We start from the raw sequence: 18720 nt of genomic DNA, 5'->3' as shown, positions 1-18720 counted from the left end.
GACAAAATTATATTAAATTATATTAAGTTAGTAATAGAACTAGGCATTAAAAACACACAAAGTAAAATACATTCACAGTACATTCATTACTTATCTTAAAGTATTTTTAATCTTAATGTAGGGAGAGAGGTGAGTAGTAGGAAGTCAGGTGTAGGTAGCACTGGCTCCCTGCCTCATACTCAATATACGATATTTAAAACATCCCAGAGTTAAAATACACATACAGTACACTCACTATTTATCTTAAAATATGTGTAGTCTTAATGTAAGAAGAGAGGTGAGTAGTATTTATTTGTAGGTAGGTGTAGCCCACCTGGGCTATACCTACCATCTACCTACACTTTGGCCCAGAGCCATATTATTAGCATCAACATACCTTGTTCACTGAATTTAATCGTTTCTAATAACTACCTTTAGATGCCATCACAAACGAAGGGAGAAGTAATGAATAATTCATGCCGAAAATTTTAAACAAAAGCAGAGTGGGGGAGTAACTGGGCCAAACGCAGATTCATACATATTTTCTCTGGTGGCTGAGCAGAGAAAACGTAATGTTGTCCCTCTGCCTGGCTACCACACAGGTCCACAAGTATTATTATCAGAACACATATAAAATATGCAATAAATGCCAGACAACAAGTTTACACTTACTTATATTAACCATTTTAGGGTCCACAGGCCCTCTCAGAGACTTGTTCTCAGGGTCCCCCAAATTTAAAAAAAAAAAAAAAAATTTTCTTATGAAAAGATAGAAAATCTTTTCCCGATCATAATGACACCAAAAGTATGAAATTTGATGGAAAACTTACGGAATTATGCTCTCGCGAAGTTAACGGTCTCGACGATGTTTACCCATCGGCGATTTTGCCCACTTTAAGCCCTATTTTCGGCCAATTCCAATGTACTAGTCGAAACAAATCATAACTTTTTCACTAGAACTCCATTTTTTATATCGAATGAGTACAAGAGACCACCAATTTACCGATTTCAACTATCCAATACAGTGGTCAGAATTTTGCAATTTTGCAAATTTCACACAAATTTCAAAAGATGCCAATTTTCAAATAGGGTCCAGAATAAACAAGAAAGACATTCCTGGCACTAAAATAACATTTCCTCTGTTCATTAGTCACGTCCCCACACCCCTCTTACATTCTTTTGCTTTCCACTTTGAATTTTTATTCTCACAAAAAAATAGAAGACTTACTGTTATGCAGACTACTGCATTAGTGTAGAAATGGTATAAATAATATCAGCGCACTTGTGAAAGAATATTAGACTCACCAGTTGACATGTATTTGACGCTTAGCATGATTTGTTTACTTTTGAACTTTGGTAAAAATCGAACATTTCTGCTACTCTGAGCTCAATTTCAAGGTACTTTTCATTGTAAAACCAGTCAAAATCATCTCAATTTCTGTAATATGTCTTCCATTCTATACAATGAGACCAGGAAAACTAGAATACAACAATAAATACCATACGAAAATATATTGCAAAGTCGCTGTTTTAATCCAAAAACACGGTCAAAGTTTTTTTTTTCTCATTACGCACTGTGTGCTGCAGAATTTTTTTTTATACTGCGCACACTGACCAATAGAAATAGGCAAAAAAAAAAAAAAAAAAAAAACACAATAAAAGGTAAGATACACACAGAGTACACTTATTACTTACCTTAAAATATTAATACAGTGGTCCCTCATTTATCGTCGTTAATCCGTTTCTGGAAGTGCGACGATTATCGAAATAGACGATTTTCAAATCAATTTTCCCCATAAGAAATAATGTAAATACAATTAATCCGTTCCTGACACCCAGAAGTATTAAAACAAAAAAAAAAAATTTATATGAAATATAGATGTAGTACATAAACAATACAATGGGACATAATGAATGAAACATTAACAGCATAACACTTACCTTTATTGGCGATTCTTCTTAGTGTATGGAAGTCTGGAGGAGGAGAGACATTGAATTACTGTTTGGAAGGAGAATCCCCTTCCATCAACACCTCAGGTGCCAAGTCCTTTTCTGGGGTTACTTCTCTTCTCTGTTTCTTAATGCCACTAGGACCAGCTTGAGAGTCACTGGAGTCCAGTCTCACAAAAAAAAAGTGTCCAGAGAGCTCGGTTTCTGGTGTCTCTTTAAAACTTCTCTAAAATGGGTCAAGACTTTGTCACTGTACAAGTTGCCAATATGGCTTGCAACATCCTTCTCAGGGTGATGTTTCTCCATAAATCTTTCAATCCTAACCCACATTTCAAAAATCTCCTTAACCCTTTCAGGGTTTCGGCCATACTAGTATGGCTTATGCGCCAAGGTTTTTGACGTACTAGTACGCATAAATTCTAGCGCCTTCAAATCTCGCGGGAAAAGGCTGGTAGGCCTAGATGTGAGAGAATGGGTCTGCGTGGTGGGTGTGCACAGTAGAAAAAATCTGGAACCCAGTGGCGCATTGTGAGAACGCCATTTTAGTACACCTTGTCCACCATGCCTCACAGTAAGAAGCTCCTCACTCCTCGGCGAATTGGGACACTTTTCTTCTCCAGTGACAGTTCTAATACAGATGGAAGTGCCAGTGAAGATGAGTTTCAAGGTTTTGGTGAGGTTTTGACCGAAACTAATGACCATAATATCGGTAATACTGAGGAAAACCCAGACGACCCTCAGCTTTCCACCTCTGCTGCTGGGCCGTCTTGTTCACGCTCAGTTGTACCAGAATCAAAGAGGAAACTCCTATTTTCCCAAATCCCAGACTCAGATGTGAGCATTTGTGATGATAGTGATAGTGATTATGAACTACAAGCTCTTCAAACTAGTTCCAGTAGTGATAGAGAAGTGCAATATTCCCCAGTGAAGCATCAGTATATACGACGATATATGCGCTCTGGTAGTGTGCCATATGCTATTCCAAGGGAAAGGAGTACATCTCGTGGCTGTAGAGCAGGAACTGACAGTGAAATTAACGATGATACTGTTGCAATTGGGATGGAAAATGTGCATGGTGGTGGTAGTGGTGGTGCCGGCCATGAGGCACCAGCAGTGGCCCATGCTGCCACCCATGCTGCCACCCACGCTGCCACCCATACCACTGCCTCAGCTGATCTACAACAAAGGCCACCATCCCCCACCCACCCATCACACCAGCCTTCACAACCACAACCACAACCACCTGTCATTGTCCAGTACCCACCAGCAGACTGCACCTGGAATTGGCAGGAAGCTGTCAATTTTGTTCCAAATCCCCACCAGTTTGATGACAGCCAAAATGGAAAACGGCCATGTTGTACACTGGGAAACAATGCCACTGAACTGGAATGTTTCCAGTTATTCTTTGACGAACCCCTGATGGAAAGTATTGTCATGGAAAGCAACACATACTACGAGTACACCATGGCAAACACAATACTTTCACCAAAATCACGTTTGCACCAGTGGAAGGAGACAACTGTGGCTGAGATGTATCTTTTCTTTGCCACAATAATGCTTATGCTGCGTGTGTATAAGCACAGTGTGAAATCATACTGGTCAACAGACCGCCTGATTGCAAACCCAGGTTTCAGTGATATAATGCCAGTGAATCGATTTGTGCTACTGTTACGTATGCTTCACTTTTCAGACAAAACCAGGCCTGACAGAAACGACAGGTTATATAAGATTAGGCATGTGTTTGTGTATCTGAAAGAGAAAGTCAATATGTATTTTTATCCCTTCAGGAAGCTTGTAACTGACGAGTCTTTGATTCTGTTCAAAGGAAGACTCTCTTTCAAGCAGTACATACCAAGCAAGAGGAAACTCTTTGGTATAAAGTTGTTTGTGCTTTGTGATTGTTACAGTGGTCTGGTATTGGATATTATTGTGTACACTGGAAGTTATACATTGCAAAATACCAGGAAGTTATTGAGCAACTCTGGTGATGTGGTTAGAACAATGATAGAACCATACCTTGGTAAGGGGCATATATTATATACAGTGGACCCCCAGTTAACGATATTTTTTCACTCCAGAAGTATGTTCAGGTGCCAGTACTGACCGAATTTGTTCCTATAAGAAATATTGTGAAGTAGATTAGTCCATTTCAGACCCCCAAACATACACGTACAAACGCACTTACATAAATACACTTACATAATTGGTCGCATTCGGAGGTAATCGTTATGCGGGGGTCCACTGTACAGATAACTGGTACACAAGCCCCACACTCAGTGATTTTTTGCGAGTGAACATGACAGATGTGTGTGGCGCAGTGCGTGCAAATCGGAAACATATGCCCAGGTTTGACGCTGGCACTTGTAGAGGTGAGGTGCAGGCGTTTGCTGCCAATGACATCATGGCATTTCGGTGGCATGACAAACGAGATGTCACACTGTTGTCATCAGTTCACCCTAATTAAATGGCAGATACTGGCAGGCAGCACAGAGAAAGCAATGAACCCATTCTAAAATCTGCAGCTGTGATGGACTACACCCTCAATATGCATTCAGTGGACAAATGTGACATGCAGATTGGGTTTGCTGATTGTGTTCGCAAGAGTTATAAGTGGTACATAAAACTCTTTTTTCATCTTCTGGACATTTCCATGCTGAATGCTTATAATATGTATAAGATGAGGACCAGAAACAAACCACCATATGGCAAATTCTGTTTGTCTGTCATCAGACAAATAGTATTCAAGTACCAAGGAACAACGCCTGCAATAGACCGCCCACCAAATTTTCAACAACTTCCTTCTCGTTTGAAGCATGGTGATCACTTCCTAATACAACTGCCTGCTACTGCTTTCAAGAAAAAGGCTCAGAAGAGGTGTTATGTCTGTGCACATACAAAAAAACGCCCACAACAACGCAGAGACACTCGTTTTATGTGTGAGGAGTGTAAAACACCACTGTGCATGACACCATGTTTCAAAGACTTCCACAGGCTGCAGAACTTCTAGAAACATTTCCTGTGACTGTATATGTGTATATAAAATATAGAAAATAGTAATAAACAACATTTCATATCATTTGTTTGTGTAAATATTTTCTGTAAGCAAAACAACGACAACAGTGTTTATGCCGTTATTGTGTAGTATTGAAAAAGAAATAACTTACAAAATACTGATCATATTGGTCTCACAGGCCATAAAAGTTACTTGGAAAAAGAAAAATTAAAAAATAATAGAAAATAGTACATAAAATACTAAATAAAAGAGTTCCGGGTGATGGCAGTCAGTGATGTTACCACATGATGTGCATTTTCTGTCAAATTTACGCCTCCATATCTCGGTAAGTATTGATGGTAAAAAATTTTTGTTTAGCCTATAATGTTTAGAAAAAAAAATATTTTTTCAAAAGAAATTTTTTTTTTTTTTTTTTTGAAATCTGGCCGACCCTGCGAACAAGTCTCTGACAGGGCCTGCCGACCCTGAAAGGGTTAATTTCTGTAGAAGGCACCTTCTTCCATCTCTCTTCCTCCTCCTCTGTAGCAAGATTCTGAACTGCGATCTGTTGCTGTTGCTGCTGAAGCTCTTGCAGCTCCTCAGTGGTTAGCTCTTCGTTGTGGTCCTCCACCAACTCTTCCACATCCTCCAAACTCACACCCAACCCCATGGAACTCCCCAATGCCACAACAGGGTTCACAACTGACATGGGCTCATCAGGGTCAGCCACAAACCCTTCAAAATCCCTCTTGCAGACACAATCTGGCCACAATTTTCTCCAGAGTTCAAAGTCCTGGTAGTCACTCCCTGCCAAGCCTTACCTATAAGGCTTATGCAATGGAGGATACTGATGTGTTCTTTCCAAAACTCTCTTAGGGTCAAGTGAGTGTCTGAGGTCACATTAAAGCACCTTTGAAACATTGCTTTCGTGTAGAGTTTTTTAAAGTTTGAAATGACCTGCTGGTCCATGGGCTGGAGGAGAGGAGTGGCATTCGGGGGCAAGAACTTTACTGTGATGAACCCAAACTCCTGCAGAATTAGGTCATCCAAGTTTGGAGGATGAGTAGGTGCACTGTCCATTAGCAGGAGGCACTTGAGATCCAATTTCTTTTCCAGGAGGTAATTCTTCACACTTCATTGAACCACTCAACGAAAATTTCCCTCGTGACCCATGCCTTGTTATTAGATATCCAAAACACACACAATTTACTCTTCAAAACATTGTTTTTCCTGAACACTCTGGGATTTTCAGAATGGTACACTAGTAATGGCTTCACTTTGAAATCCCCACTAGCATTAGCACAGAACATGAGCGTCAGCCTATCTTTCGTAGGCTTGTGTCCTGGCAGTCCCTTTTCCTCCTGAGTAATGTAGGTCCTCTTTGGCATTTTCTTCCAAAAGAGGTCTGTTTTGTCACAAATGAACACTTGTTCAGGTTTCAGTCCTTCAGCCTCTATGTACTCCTTGAATTCACTTACGAATTTTGTGGCTGCAATTTTGTCCGAACTGGCAGCCTCACCATGCCTTATCACACTGTGTATGCCACTACGGTTCTTAAATCTCTCAAACTAACCTTTGCTGGCCTTAAATTCACAAATATCAGTACTCATTGCAGGCAATTTCTTTACCAGATCGTCATGCAACTGCCTAGCCTTTTCACAAATAATCGACATCATAAGACTATCTCCTGCTAATTGTTTCTCGTTTATCAACACCAATAATAACTTCTCAACCTCTTCGAGTACTGGTGATCTCATTTTTGTCAGCATATTTACCCCCTTTGCAACAACAGCTTCCTTGATTTCCTTTTTCTTGGCCACAATGTAAGATATGGTTGTATGGGATTTGTTATACATCCTGGCCAGTTCGGCCATACGTACGCCACTTTCATATTGTTCAATGATGTTTTTCTTAAATTCAATCATATTTCTCACCTTCTTTACCAAAGGCTTGGCACTAGGAGCTTTCTTTGGAGCCATGGTAGCTTATTTAGCACTTGCAAGCACTAAAATGAATGAAATATTATGAAATATTTCGTATGAACAAGTGAGGGGACCGTCGCTCACTGGTAAACAATGGCACACTGGCTGGGAAGGGAGGCCGAGGCAGTTCAGAGCCGTGAGTATGCATCCAGGACGAACAACGATTAGCGAGTCAACCAACCATTTGCGAGCCAATGTTTGGATGAAAATAACGCAACGATTTCTGAAAAGGACGACTATCGAGCCCAACGATTATCGAGGGACCAAGGTATAAATGTGTGAGAGCTAAGTGGCAGGGTGTTTATTGAATAATATCAGAATGGCACACTATCATCCTCTAACTTGGCACTTAAAGCAAGAGGCTAACAACTCCTCTTTTTATCACGGCTAAGCTTAGACGCCATTGTCAATGAGAGCCAACTAGTTAACAAAAGAGTAAATGAGAGAGAGAACGAGATACAGAGTTCAGACAATGTAAGAACACAAACTGAACATGTAATGGGCGATCACTTTGTCAGGCGAAATAAATGTGTATTAATATGTGTCTGCTTTTACTTCATTCACATACGTTTGTAAGAGTTTGTAAAACTTTTACCTCGCAATATTTCTTTTATTATAATAATAATTACCTCACAATACAAATACTCTTACATTGTGTACAAGTTAGTACAGAATAAACACTATTTTTAGAGTGATGATGATATTATTATCATCATAATAAAAAAGCGCTAAACCCACAAGGGTCATGAATTGCTATATATAAAGTGAAGGCATACAAAAGGAATATTTTTCTACAGATATTCCCCAGTGTTTGACTAGAGAAAACGTAATTCTTCTGACACTACCTACAGAGCCGCTTTGTAAACAAATCTCATATTTACGTCAATTTTTATTCTGTGAGTGCATATATCATATTTATATGCTATGTAACGTGTTTCTTATATAATTTTGAGGAAAACATCATAGATGGATTAATGAAAATGTCTATATTAATGTAAAATAAGACATTGAATTTGCCCAAGAGTGATGATTATTATGTGCTATTGGTGTCGTGAGTAGAGAGACTCTTAGCGATTTTAATGTGTACCTGCACACCAGCACAGTGTGTAAGTATATTTAGGTACAGGTACACATAAGTATAATTATCAGAGTACATATAAAATATTAAGAGTTTTTATGAGGATAGTGAGGCTCAGGTTAGGGTGTGTAGAAGAGAGGGAGACTACTTCCCGGTAAAAGTAGGTCTTAGACAGGGATGTGTAATGTCTCCATGGTTGTTTAATATATTTATAGATGGGGTTGTAAAAGAAGTAAATGCTAGGGTGTTCGGGAGAGGGGTGGGATTAAATTAGGGGAATCAAATTCAAAATGGGAATTGACACAGTTACTTTTTGCTGATGATACTGTGCTTATGGGAGATTCTAAAGAAAAATTGCAAAGGTTAGTGGATGAGTTTGGGAATGTGTGTAAAGGCAGAAAGTTGAAAGTGAACATAGAAAAGAGTAAGGTGATGAGGGTATCAAATGATTTAGATAAAGAAAAATTGGATATAAAATTGGGGAGGAGGAGTATGGAAGAAGTAAATGTTTTCAGATACTTGGGAGTTGACGTGTCAGCGGATGGATTTATGAAGGATGAGGTTAATCATAGAATTGATGAGGGAAAAAAGGTGAGTGGTGCGTTGAGGTATATGTGGAGTCAAAAAACATTATCTATGGAGGCAAAGAAGGGAATGTATGAAAGTATAGTAGTACCAACACTCTTATACGGATGTGAAGCTTGGGTGGTAAATGCAGCAGCAAGGAGACGGTTGGAGGCAGTGGAGATGTCCTGTCTAAGGACAATGTGTGGTGTAAATATTATGCAGAAAATTCGGAGTGTGGAAATTAGAAGGTGTGGAGTTAATAAAAGCATTAGTCAGAGGGCAGAAGAGGGGTTGTTGAGGTGGTTTGGTCATTTAGAGAGAATGGATCAAAGTAGAATGACATGGAAAGCATATAAATCTATAGGGGAAGGAAGGCGGGATAGGGGTCGTCCTCGAAAGGGTTGGAGAGAGGGGGTAAAGGAGGTTTTGTGGGCGAGGGGCTTGGACTTCCAGCAAGCATGCGTGAGCGTGTTAGATAGGAGTGAATGGAGATGAATGGTACTTGGGACCTGGTGATCTGTTGGAGTGTGAGCAGGGTAATATTTAGTGAAGGGATTCAGGGAAACCGGTTATTTTCATATAGTCGGACTTGAGTCCTGGAAATGGGAAGTACAATGCCTGCACTTTAAAGGAGGGGTTTGGGATATTGGCAGTTTGGAGGGATATGTTGTGTATCTTTATACGTATATGCTTCTAAACTGTTGTATTCTGAGCACCTCTGCAAAAACAGTGATAATGTGTGAGTGTGGTGAAAGTGTTGAATGATGATGAAAGTATTTTCTTTTTGGGGATTTTCTTTCTTTTTTGGGTCACCCTGCCTCGGTGGGAGACGGCCAACTTGTTGGGGAAAAAAAACAAAAAACAAAAAAAAAACATAAAATGTGCAATAACTATAAAACACTTGAAATTTTGGAAAGTTTCCAGATGTAATAGATGTGGTCATGATGAATGTAAACAAACCGGGTGGGGCGCACTGTATTTGAAAGACCGCTTGCCATATAGCAAATTTTGGTCATAATTTGACATCGTCATATTAGCAGAACGCTGTAAGGTGAAACGCCGTAAAGTGGGGTCCTACTGTATACATTTTATTAGTGCTTTATATTTATTTGTCATTCTTTTCTGTATGTAAATTTATATTTATTCTCTAAAAACATTATTTTTTTTTTAATACTTTTGGGTGTCTGGAACGGATTAATTGGAATTTCTTATGGGGAAAATGGTTTTGGTTTTCGTGAATTTTGGTTTTCAGCAGACTCTCTGGAACGGATTAATCACAAATACCAAGGGTCCACTGTATACACCTTTGATATCTATCAAACTTCAAAATGTATGTAAATGATCATTAAAGATGTCAATTTTAATGTTCAAATATTTCTCAAATCTACTAACCAATGGCAGCCCTTAAGAGAAACTCCTCGCCATCTCTCAAATAAACATCCCATATTCTGACGGCAGCATCAAGAGGTAATGGACGAGCAAATACTGTCAACAACCAGTCCAAGACATAGAGGTCTGGTGTGACTCCAATGTTTTGTAAGTGCTCAGCGAGAAGTGGCAAGTTGTCGGCCAGAAGTTCCTCAAAGGCTTTGTAGTAAGCACACATCTGAAAATTTCAGTAACAAGTAAAATATATTTAACCAAAAATTAAAAAAAGGATGATACTCCTGAGAGACATCAGGAAAATGACAGTTTACTGGAGATAAATGATATTTTGAAAAATAAATATTCTTTGGAAAGTAATCAATTAATAAACAAGAAAGAAATTACCATGTGACATAGATATAGATTCTTAAGCAGTAATTATAATAAAGACAACAAAACACAACAGTAAGACATTTATTAAATTAATTATTTTTTGTCTATATTGTGTTCCCCTGGAAATTCATTCAGGGGCAGCTACATGTGGAATAATTCCCAGGCATTATAAACAGGGTACAGTATATATATCATGAAACATCAAACATACTTGAAGAATGAGAAACATCTGCTACAGAATCTTATATGGTGATTTATCTATTGTGGGAAAATCTAAAACATCTGTCAGAGAATCATACATGGATTTAGCAGGCTTACAATGGGAGGGGGTGTACATTATCGTTGACTGTCTGTTGTTTCTGAATTATAAAATTTATTTCATAATGGTTACTTCTGAAGACACTACTGGACACAAAGAATAATGTAACATAAGAAAGAAGGAACACTACAGCAGGCCTACTGGCCCATGCGAGGCAAGTCCAAATCACTTCCCAGCTTAAACCAATGACCCACCAAGTTAGGTTAGATCACATCCACTTAAGGAGCACGGCATGAGATCTATTAGCACAAACTAGTTAGGTCCAACTTACACCCACCCACATCCACTCATTTATTTACCCAACATATTTTTAAAACTCATAGGTAGTAGGTTGGTAGACAGTAACCGCCCAGGGAGGTACTACCGTCCTGCCAAGTGAGTGTACAATGAAAGCCTATAATTGTTTTACATGATGGTAGGATTGCTGGTGTCTTTTGTCTGTCTCATAAACATGCAAGATTTCAGGTATGTCTTGCTACTTCTACTTGCATTTAGGTCACACTACACATACATGTACAAGCATATATATACACACACACACCCCTCTGGGTTTTCTTCTACTTTCTTTCTAGTTCTTGTTCTTGTTTATTTCCTCTTACCTCCATGGGGAAGTGGAACAGAATTCTTCCTCCGTAAGCCATGCGTGTTGTAAGAGGCGACTAAAATGCCGGGAGCAAGGGGCTAGTAACCCCTTCTCCTGTATATATTACTAAATTTAAAAAGAGAAACTTTAGTTTTTTCTTTTGGGCCACCCCGCCTCGGTGGGATACGGCTGGTATGTTGAAAGAAAGAAGAAGATTTTTAAAACTCATAGGTAGTAGGTTGGTAGACAGTAACCACCCAGGGAGGTGCTACCGTCCTGCCAAGTGAGTGTAAAACGAAAGCCTGTAATTGTTTTACATGATGGTAGGATTGCTGGTGTCCTTTTTTCTGTCTCATGAACATGCAAGATTTCAGGTATGTCTTGCTACTTCTACTTACACTTAGGTCACACTACACATACATGTACAAGCACATATATACACACACACCCCTCTGGGTTTTCTTCTATTTTAAGAACATAAGAATGTAGGAACACTGCAGAAGGCCTACTGGCCCATGCGAGGCAGGTCCTTATCAAAACGACCTCTACCTAAAGCTACCCAAGAAATAACTCCCGTACCCAATGACATCAATCAAACCCAGCCCCTCCCACTCATATATTTGCCCAGTCTCTTCTTAAAGCTACCCAAGGTCCTAGACTGTTCCACGCATCTACAACTCTGGAAATAAATGGTATAAAATACCGACACAATGGAAATATAAACACATATGCAGTATAATGTGATCCTCTATTGACTACGCTTCTTTCTAGTTCTTGTTTATTTCCTCTTATCTCCATGGGGAAGTGGAACAGAATTCTTCCTCTGTAAGCCATGCGTGTTGTAAGAGGCGACTAAAATGCCGGGAGCAAGGGGCTAGTAACCACTTCTCCTATATACATTACTAAATGTAAAAGGAGAAACTTTCGTTTCTCCTTTTGAGCCACCCCGCCTCGGTGGGATACAGCCGGTGTGTTGAAAGAGAAATTTTTAAAACTACACTTAGCTTCTATGACAGTAGTACTCGGGAGTTTGTTCCACTCATCCACAACTCTATTACCAAACCAGTGCCTTCCTATATCTTTCCTGAATCTGAATTTTTCCAACTTAAAACCATTGCTTCGAGTCCTGTCTTGGATAGATATTTTTAGCACGTTATTTACATTCCTTTTATTTATTCCTGTACAAAAACAGAGAAAGAGAGGGTGAGTGGGTGTGAGAGAGAGTGAAGTGGTGTGAGAGGGGGTGAGTGGGTGTGTGAGAGGGTGAGTGTGAAAGAGGGTAGGTGGTACTGAAATAAGAAAAGTGCAAGAGAGAGTGGGTCAGTATGTGAGGGTGAGTGGGTATGAGAGAGCATGACTGGGTGTGAAAGGGTGAGGTGAGGTGGGTGAATCTGAGAGGGTGAGTAAATGGGTGAATGGGAGGTGAATGGGGCTATGTGTATGTACTGGTAGTGTGTGGAGACAGTAGAGCAGTGATTCTCAACCAGGGGTAAATTTATCCCTTGGGGGTAAAAAATTACATGGCAAGGGGTAAATATTTGATGTACTTGATAGCTGAATAATAATTCAATTAAATTTCATTGAACTGAAGTATTATTCAATTGAATTATCAATTAAATTTCATTTTGTAAAATGATTCCAACAAAGAGATGGATAATAAGACCTTTTGCCACTGAACTGTCAGAAATGAGCGATGATGACCCAGCAATAGAGGAGCTGATTGATTTTCAATCCTCAGCTACTCTTAGAGAAGAATTTGAAAAGGTTGTTGTTCATTTTTGGGTAAAACTTGCAGATTCATTTCCACTCTTTGCTCAGCATGCCTTCCAAGTGCTTGTTCCTTTTGTCACTACATACTTATGTGAATCAGGGTTCTCAAGTTTAGTAGCAATAAAGACAAAGGCCAGGAACCGACTGAAAGCCGATGATGATATGAGAGTAGCACTGTCATCAACAGCTCTTGGCATAAACAAACTGATTGACTCAATGAATCAGCAGTGTTCCCACTGATAATGTTTCTGGTGTTTCTGTTTGGTTTTATTTTTTGTGATAAAAATGGACTGTATAATTATTTTTGATGATACGAATGTATACTGCTATTTTTGTGCAAAACCTGAATAATTTATTTTTTCTGACCTTCTTGTTTTTCTGCCCCTTTATGATGGCAATAAAATTTTGTATGGAAGTGAAGGGGGTAAATGGAGAAATACATCAAGCAGAGGGGGTTAATGATGGAGGAAAAGTTGAGAATCCCTGCAGTAGAGAGTACTGTGTAATGTACTGCACCTCAGCTACTGACCTAATGTGTGGATGGTGTGGTGAACAGGAACTTCCCTCCTGGGTTCCCACATACATCCACCCACCTCCCTGCCTTTCCAACACCCCGTTCACACAACCTCTCTCACCACTAAACCAATGTGCAAATAATACTGGACACCATAAAAAAAATATGTTCAGTCTGCTAACAAGATAAATGTAGGCATTCTTATGTAATGAGCTTGCTGACTCCAAATTTGATGTCAAAACTGAGTTAGCATATCAATATTTTTAGTTAATCAGTATTATTATCATCTTGGGGAGGCACTAAACCCGGTTTGCGATGCTATCGGTATCCAATAAATCCGGTAACCGATGCATTACATCGCAGAAAATTTGCCTCGCTTCCCGATACAAAACCCAGTATGCGATGTGGTTCGTATGAGACGTGTCCATGTGTGGCCTGAACTGCCCCGTGTGTGCCAGTGTTTACAAGCCAGCCAGTGTGCGCGCATCTAAGGATACATTCGGTACATTCCATATTATCCATATTATCACTGTTTTTGGTGCCTGTTTTCGCAAAATAAGTCACCATGGGCCCCAAGAAAGCTCCCAGTGCCAACCCTTCGAGACCAAGGGTGCTAATGACTGTTGAAATGAAGAAAGAGATAATTGCAAAGCACGAAAGTGGAGTGCGTGTGTCGGAGCTGGTCAGGTTGTATAGTAAACCCCAATCAACCCTCTCTACTATAGTGAGCAAGAAAACGGCAATCAAGGAAGCTGTTCCTGCAAAAGGTGCAACTGTGATTACAAAACAGCGACCGCAAGTGTTAGAAAATGTTGAGAGACCGTTATTGGTGTGGATAAATGAAAAACAGATAGCAGGAGATAGCATCTCTCAAGCAATCATTTGTGAAAAGGCTAGGCAGTTGCATGACGATTTGGTAAAAAAATTGCCTGCAACTAGTGGTGATGTGAGTAAATTTAAGGCCAGCAAAGGTTGGTTTGAAAGATTTAAGAATCGTAGTGGCATACATAGTGTGATTAGGCATGGTGAGGCTGCCAGTTATGTTGTGCGACAGAAGTCCAGTGACTCTCAAGCTGGTCCTAGTGGCATTAAAAGAAGAAGGGAAGTAACCCCGGAAAAGGACTTGCTACCTCAAGTCCTAATGGAGGGGGATTCCCCTTCTAAATGCTAACACCATCCACACTCTCCCCTCCTCCCATCCCATCAATCATCACCAGATCTTCATTAAAGGTAAGTGTCAATTATTCTTTCATTATTTATTGTTATTTACTGTTATTGTTGTTATTGTAATTACTATTCTATTGTATTAAACTTAATATTTGATGTGGTAAAAGTTTTTTTTTTTCATACTTTTGGGTGTTTTGCACGGATTAATTTGATTTCCATTATTTCTTATGGGGAAAATTGATCCGCTTTCCGATATTTTTGGTTTACGATGAGCTCTCAGGAACGGATTAGTATCACGAACTGGGGGTCCACTGTATATTCATCACTAACAGCACCAAGACTGGATGGAAAAAAAGTCCCAGTCTTTGTACTGATATCCTGATGAAACCTCAATATATTCATCACTAACAGCACCAAGACTGGATGGAAAAAAAATCCCAGTGTGAATGAAGAAAGTGCATTTTCAGGGGCATACAGCACTAACTTGGCATAACTGTCTGCTCTGTGTCTTCCTAGAAAGTTCTGACTAACCTGTTTGGTAGCTTCTTGTGCAGCCAGCTCCAGTGAGATCAGTTTTGACAGCTCACATATTTGTGGCCTAACAAATACTCCAGCCTTAAGTTTTCTGCTAGTTAAAACTCCTCAAAATTTTTCCTTATGATAAAGCAATCTTGCACCTTCACCAACCACAGCCTTTAGAAAGTACTTCATTAGGCCCAACTTCATATGCAGTGGTAGAAGAAATATCTTCTGAGGATGCACCAATGGAATATGTTGTATGTTGAATTTTCATGGAAAAAGACTTTTCTTGCCTGCCATTCTTTGATCTTGTAATGGTTAGCACTGTTACGACTATACCACAAACAAAGGAACCACGTGTGTTTTGAGTAAGCAAGTTGGAGATGAAGTATTAACCCTATTACTTTTGGGTCACTATGTATATTCCACTTGTGGTAGTTGTATCTTGTTAGCCTGAGTAGAATTTCCATGGACCCATAAAAGTCATTTGTGCCAGTGGCACAAATGACTTTTCATTGCTGTTGTGAATGAGAACTGCTTTCAAACTGACCACGCTGGAATTGACAAATAGTCCACATTAGGTTAAGTCTGCCCGAAATGCCCCAGCATGATAGTAGCTGTCTTTGTACCAATCAAATTATGAAATGTAAACACACATTGTACCCTTTGCAAGGAAATAAAATTTTGTTTTATTTTTTGTTATTCGTCAGAATGGTGTTCACAGCCCTGTTCCTTCTTAAGACCACTCACATCAGTGCAGAAACAGACAACAGTCTCCGTTTAATATTACGCCACCAAACCACAGTGGTACCTTGACTTACGAGTTTAACCCTTTCAGGGTCCAAGGCCAAAATCTGAAGTCACGCACCAGTGTCCAAGAAATTTTGAAAAAAAAAAAATTATTTTTTCTTACAGAATTAAAGAGCATATTTTTGTGAAGGTAATAAACCAAAAAAAAATTAGAATCTGATCAGTACTTACCGAGATACAGTGCCAAGAAGTTTATAGAAAATGATGTGGTGGTGGCAACATCGACGAATTCCACATACGCGTATTATATTATTTTGTTGTTTTAGTTGTTTTTTCTTTTCTTTTCCAATTTTTTTCTATTCCTACTAACATTTGGGGCCTGAGAGACCAATACTGTATATAATTGATATATATAAACTCACTGTATTGAACACAATAACCGCACTAAAGTTATTATCATATTGTTTACCACTGTTGTTTATTACAATAAACATGCACAAATATTGTATAATACTAATGTTCTATCATATATTTACATATTTACAATCACTGGACATGGTTTTAGAACTGCTGGAGCTTGTGGAACTCCTTGAAACAAGGCACCATGCACAGAGGCACCTTACATTCCTCACACATAAACCGAGTGTCTTTGCATCTTTGTTGCCGTCGTTTTGTTTGTGCACAGACAATGCATCTCTTCTGAGCAAATTTCTTTTGAGTTGAAGGAAGCTGTATTATGAAATGATCATCTTCTCTCCTCAAACGCTTGGGTATATCGTGATGAATTCGAGGACCATGTTGTATTGCAGGTGTTGTTACCTGGTACTTCATTATGAGTTGTCTGACAACAGACAAACAAAATTCACCATACGGTGGTCTGTTACCAGTCTTTATTTGGTACATATTATATGCATTCAGCATTGAAATGTCCATGAGATGGAAGAAAAGTTTCATGTACCACTTGTAACTCTTACGAACACAGTCAACAAAACGAATCTGCATGTCACACTTGTCAACCAAGCGCATGTTTTGTGTATAATCAATCACTGACACTGGTTTTCGAATACGTTCATTAGTCACTCGATCAACTTTGCCACTGTCTTGCATTTCATTACGGTGAATGGTTGTCAACAATGTGACATCTCGTTTGTCATGCCACCGTAATGCCATGATGTCATTGGCAGTAAACACCTGCACGTCATCACCACAAACACCTGCGTTGAGCCTGGGCATATGTTTACGATTAGAACGCACTGTGCCACACACATCTGTCTTGTTCACTCGCATGAAATCACTGAGTAATGGGCTTGTGTACCAGTTATCGGTATATAATGTATGCCCCTTACCAAGATAAGGTGCCATCATGTTTCTCACTATGTCACCTGAGATACCCAATAACATCTTGGTATCTTTCAATGTTTTACTACCCGTGTATACAACAATATCCAACACCAGGCCACTGTCACAATCACAGAGTACAAACAATTTTATACCAAAGCGGTTCCTCTTGTTCGGTATATACTGCTTGAATGACAGTCTACCTTTGAACAAAATCAAAGACTCGTCAATTACAAGATTCTTGAATGGATAAAAGTATATCCTGAACTTTTGTTTGAGATACATGAAAACGTTTCTAATCTTGTATAACCTGTCACTTCTGTCAGGCCTGGTTTTGTCAGAGAAGTGCAACATACGTAACAGTAAGATAAACCTGTTCACTGGTATTATTTCACTGAAGGATGGGGTAGAAATTAGCCAATCTGTGGACCAGTATGCTTTTATATTATGCTTATAGACGTGAGGCATAAGCATTATTGTTGCAAAAAGCAAATACATTTCTGCAACAGTCGTCTCTTTCCACCTGTGTAGTCTTGACTGTGGTGATAAGATCGTATTTGCCATGGTGTACTGAAAATACTTATTACTTTCCCTGGCAATAATTTCCATCAATGGCTGGTCAAAGAATAATTCAAAGAATTCCAGTTCATTGGCCGTGGTTCCAAGGGGACAGGTAGGTAGAATTCCACTTTGAGAGTCATCAAAGTGGTGAGGCTTGGGAACAAAATTGGGATTTTGCTGCCAATCCCACATACGGTTTTGTGGTGGATACTGGACATCATAGGCTGGTTGTACGGGTGGTTGTGGTTGTGGCGGGCTGGTGGCTGACGCTCCGCTTTGTCCTTGAACTGACGAGTCAGCAGCGTGGGTCCCCGCGTGGCACGGTGAGTCACGCATGGCGGTGCCACTACCACCACCAGCACCACTAACACCATCCACTGATGCCTGTGGCCCATCCATGCCAAGTGTAGCCACATCATCCTCACTATCACTACCTAAAACGGGTGTAGGGCCACGGGATGTACTCCGGGATGTACTCCAGGATGTACTCTGGGATGTACTCCATCCCCTGGGCACAGCATAGGGTACACTACCCGAGCGCATGCGGCGGCGAACATACCGACGCTTCACTGGTGAATATGATTCCTCACTATCACTACTCGAATGATCGTCGAGCGCAATAAAATCACAATCCACGTCAGAATCATCGTCATTACTGAAGTCAGAGGCCTGGCCACGCGAAAATATTAGTTTTCTCTTACGTTTAGGAACACCCGACCGTGAGTCACGAGTGCCCACACCAGAGGTAGAAGGTCGAGGATCGTCAGGGTTTTCTGCACTATTATCGATATCCTGGTCATTATTTTCGGTCACTGACTTATCAAAGCCATATAATTCGTCTTCATTTCCACTTCCATCAGTGTCAGAACTATCAGACAGGAAGAGGAGAGTCC

The 18720-nt window shown here is 39.8% G+C and overlaps 1 protein-coding gene across 1 annotated transcript in view; it reads right to left on the bottom strand.

The window, feature by feature from the left end:
• The window catches only part of LOC128703844 (TBC1 domain family member 14), a 104297-nt gene that overhangs the window by 15743 nt on the left and 69834 nt on the right, over positions 1 to 18720 (bottom strand). The window contains exon 5 of the mRNA XM_070103779.1: positions 9941 to 10154. Coding sequence (XP_069959880.1) covers positions 9941 to 10154 — 214 coding nt within the window. The remainder of the gene's footprint in view (positions 1 to 9940; positions 10155 to 18720) is intronic.

Source organism: Cherax quadricarinatus, chromosome 87 (genome assembly GCF_038502225.1).
Source record: "Cherax quadricarinatus isolate ZL_2023a chromosome 87, ASM3850222v1, whole genome shotgun sequence".
Lineage (NCBI taxonomy): Eukaryota > Metazoa > Arthropoda > Malacostraca > Decapoda > Parastacidae > Cherax > Cherax quadricarinatus.
This window is presented reverse-complemented; position numbering and strand designations above follow the sequence as displayed.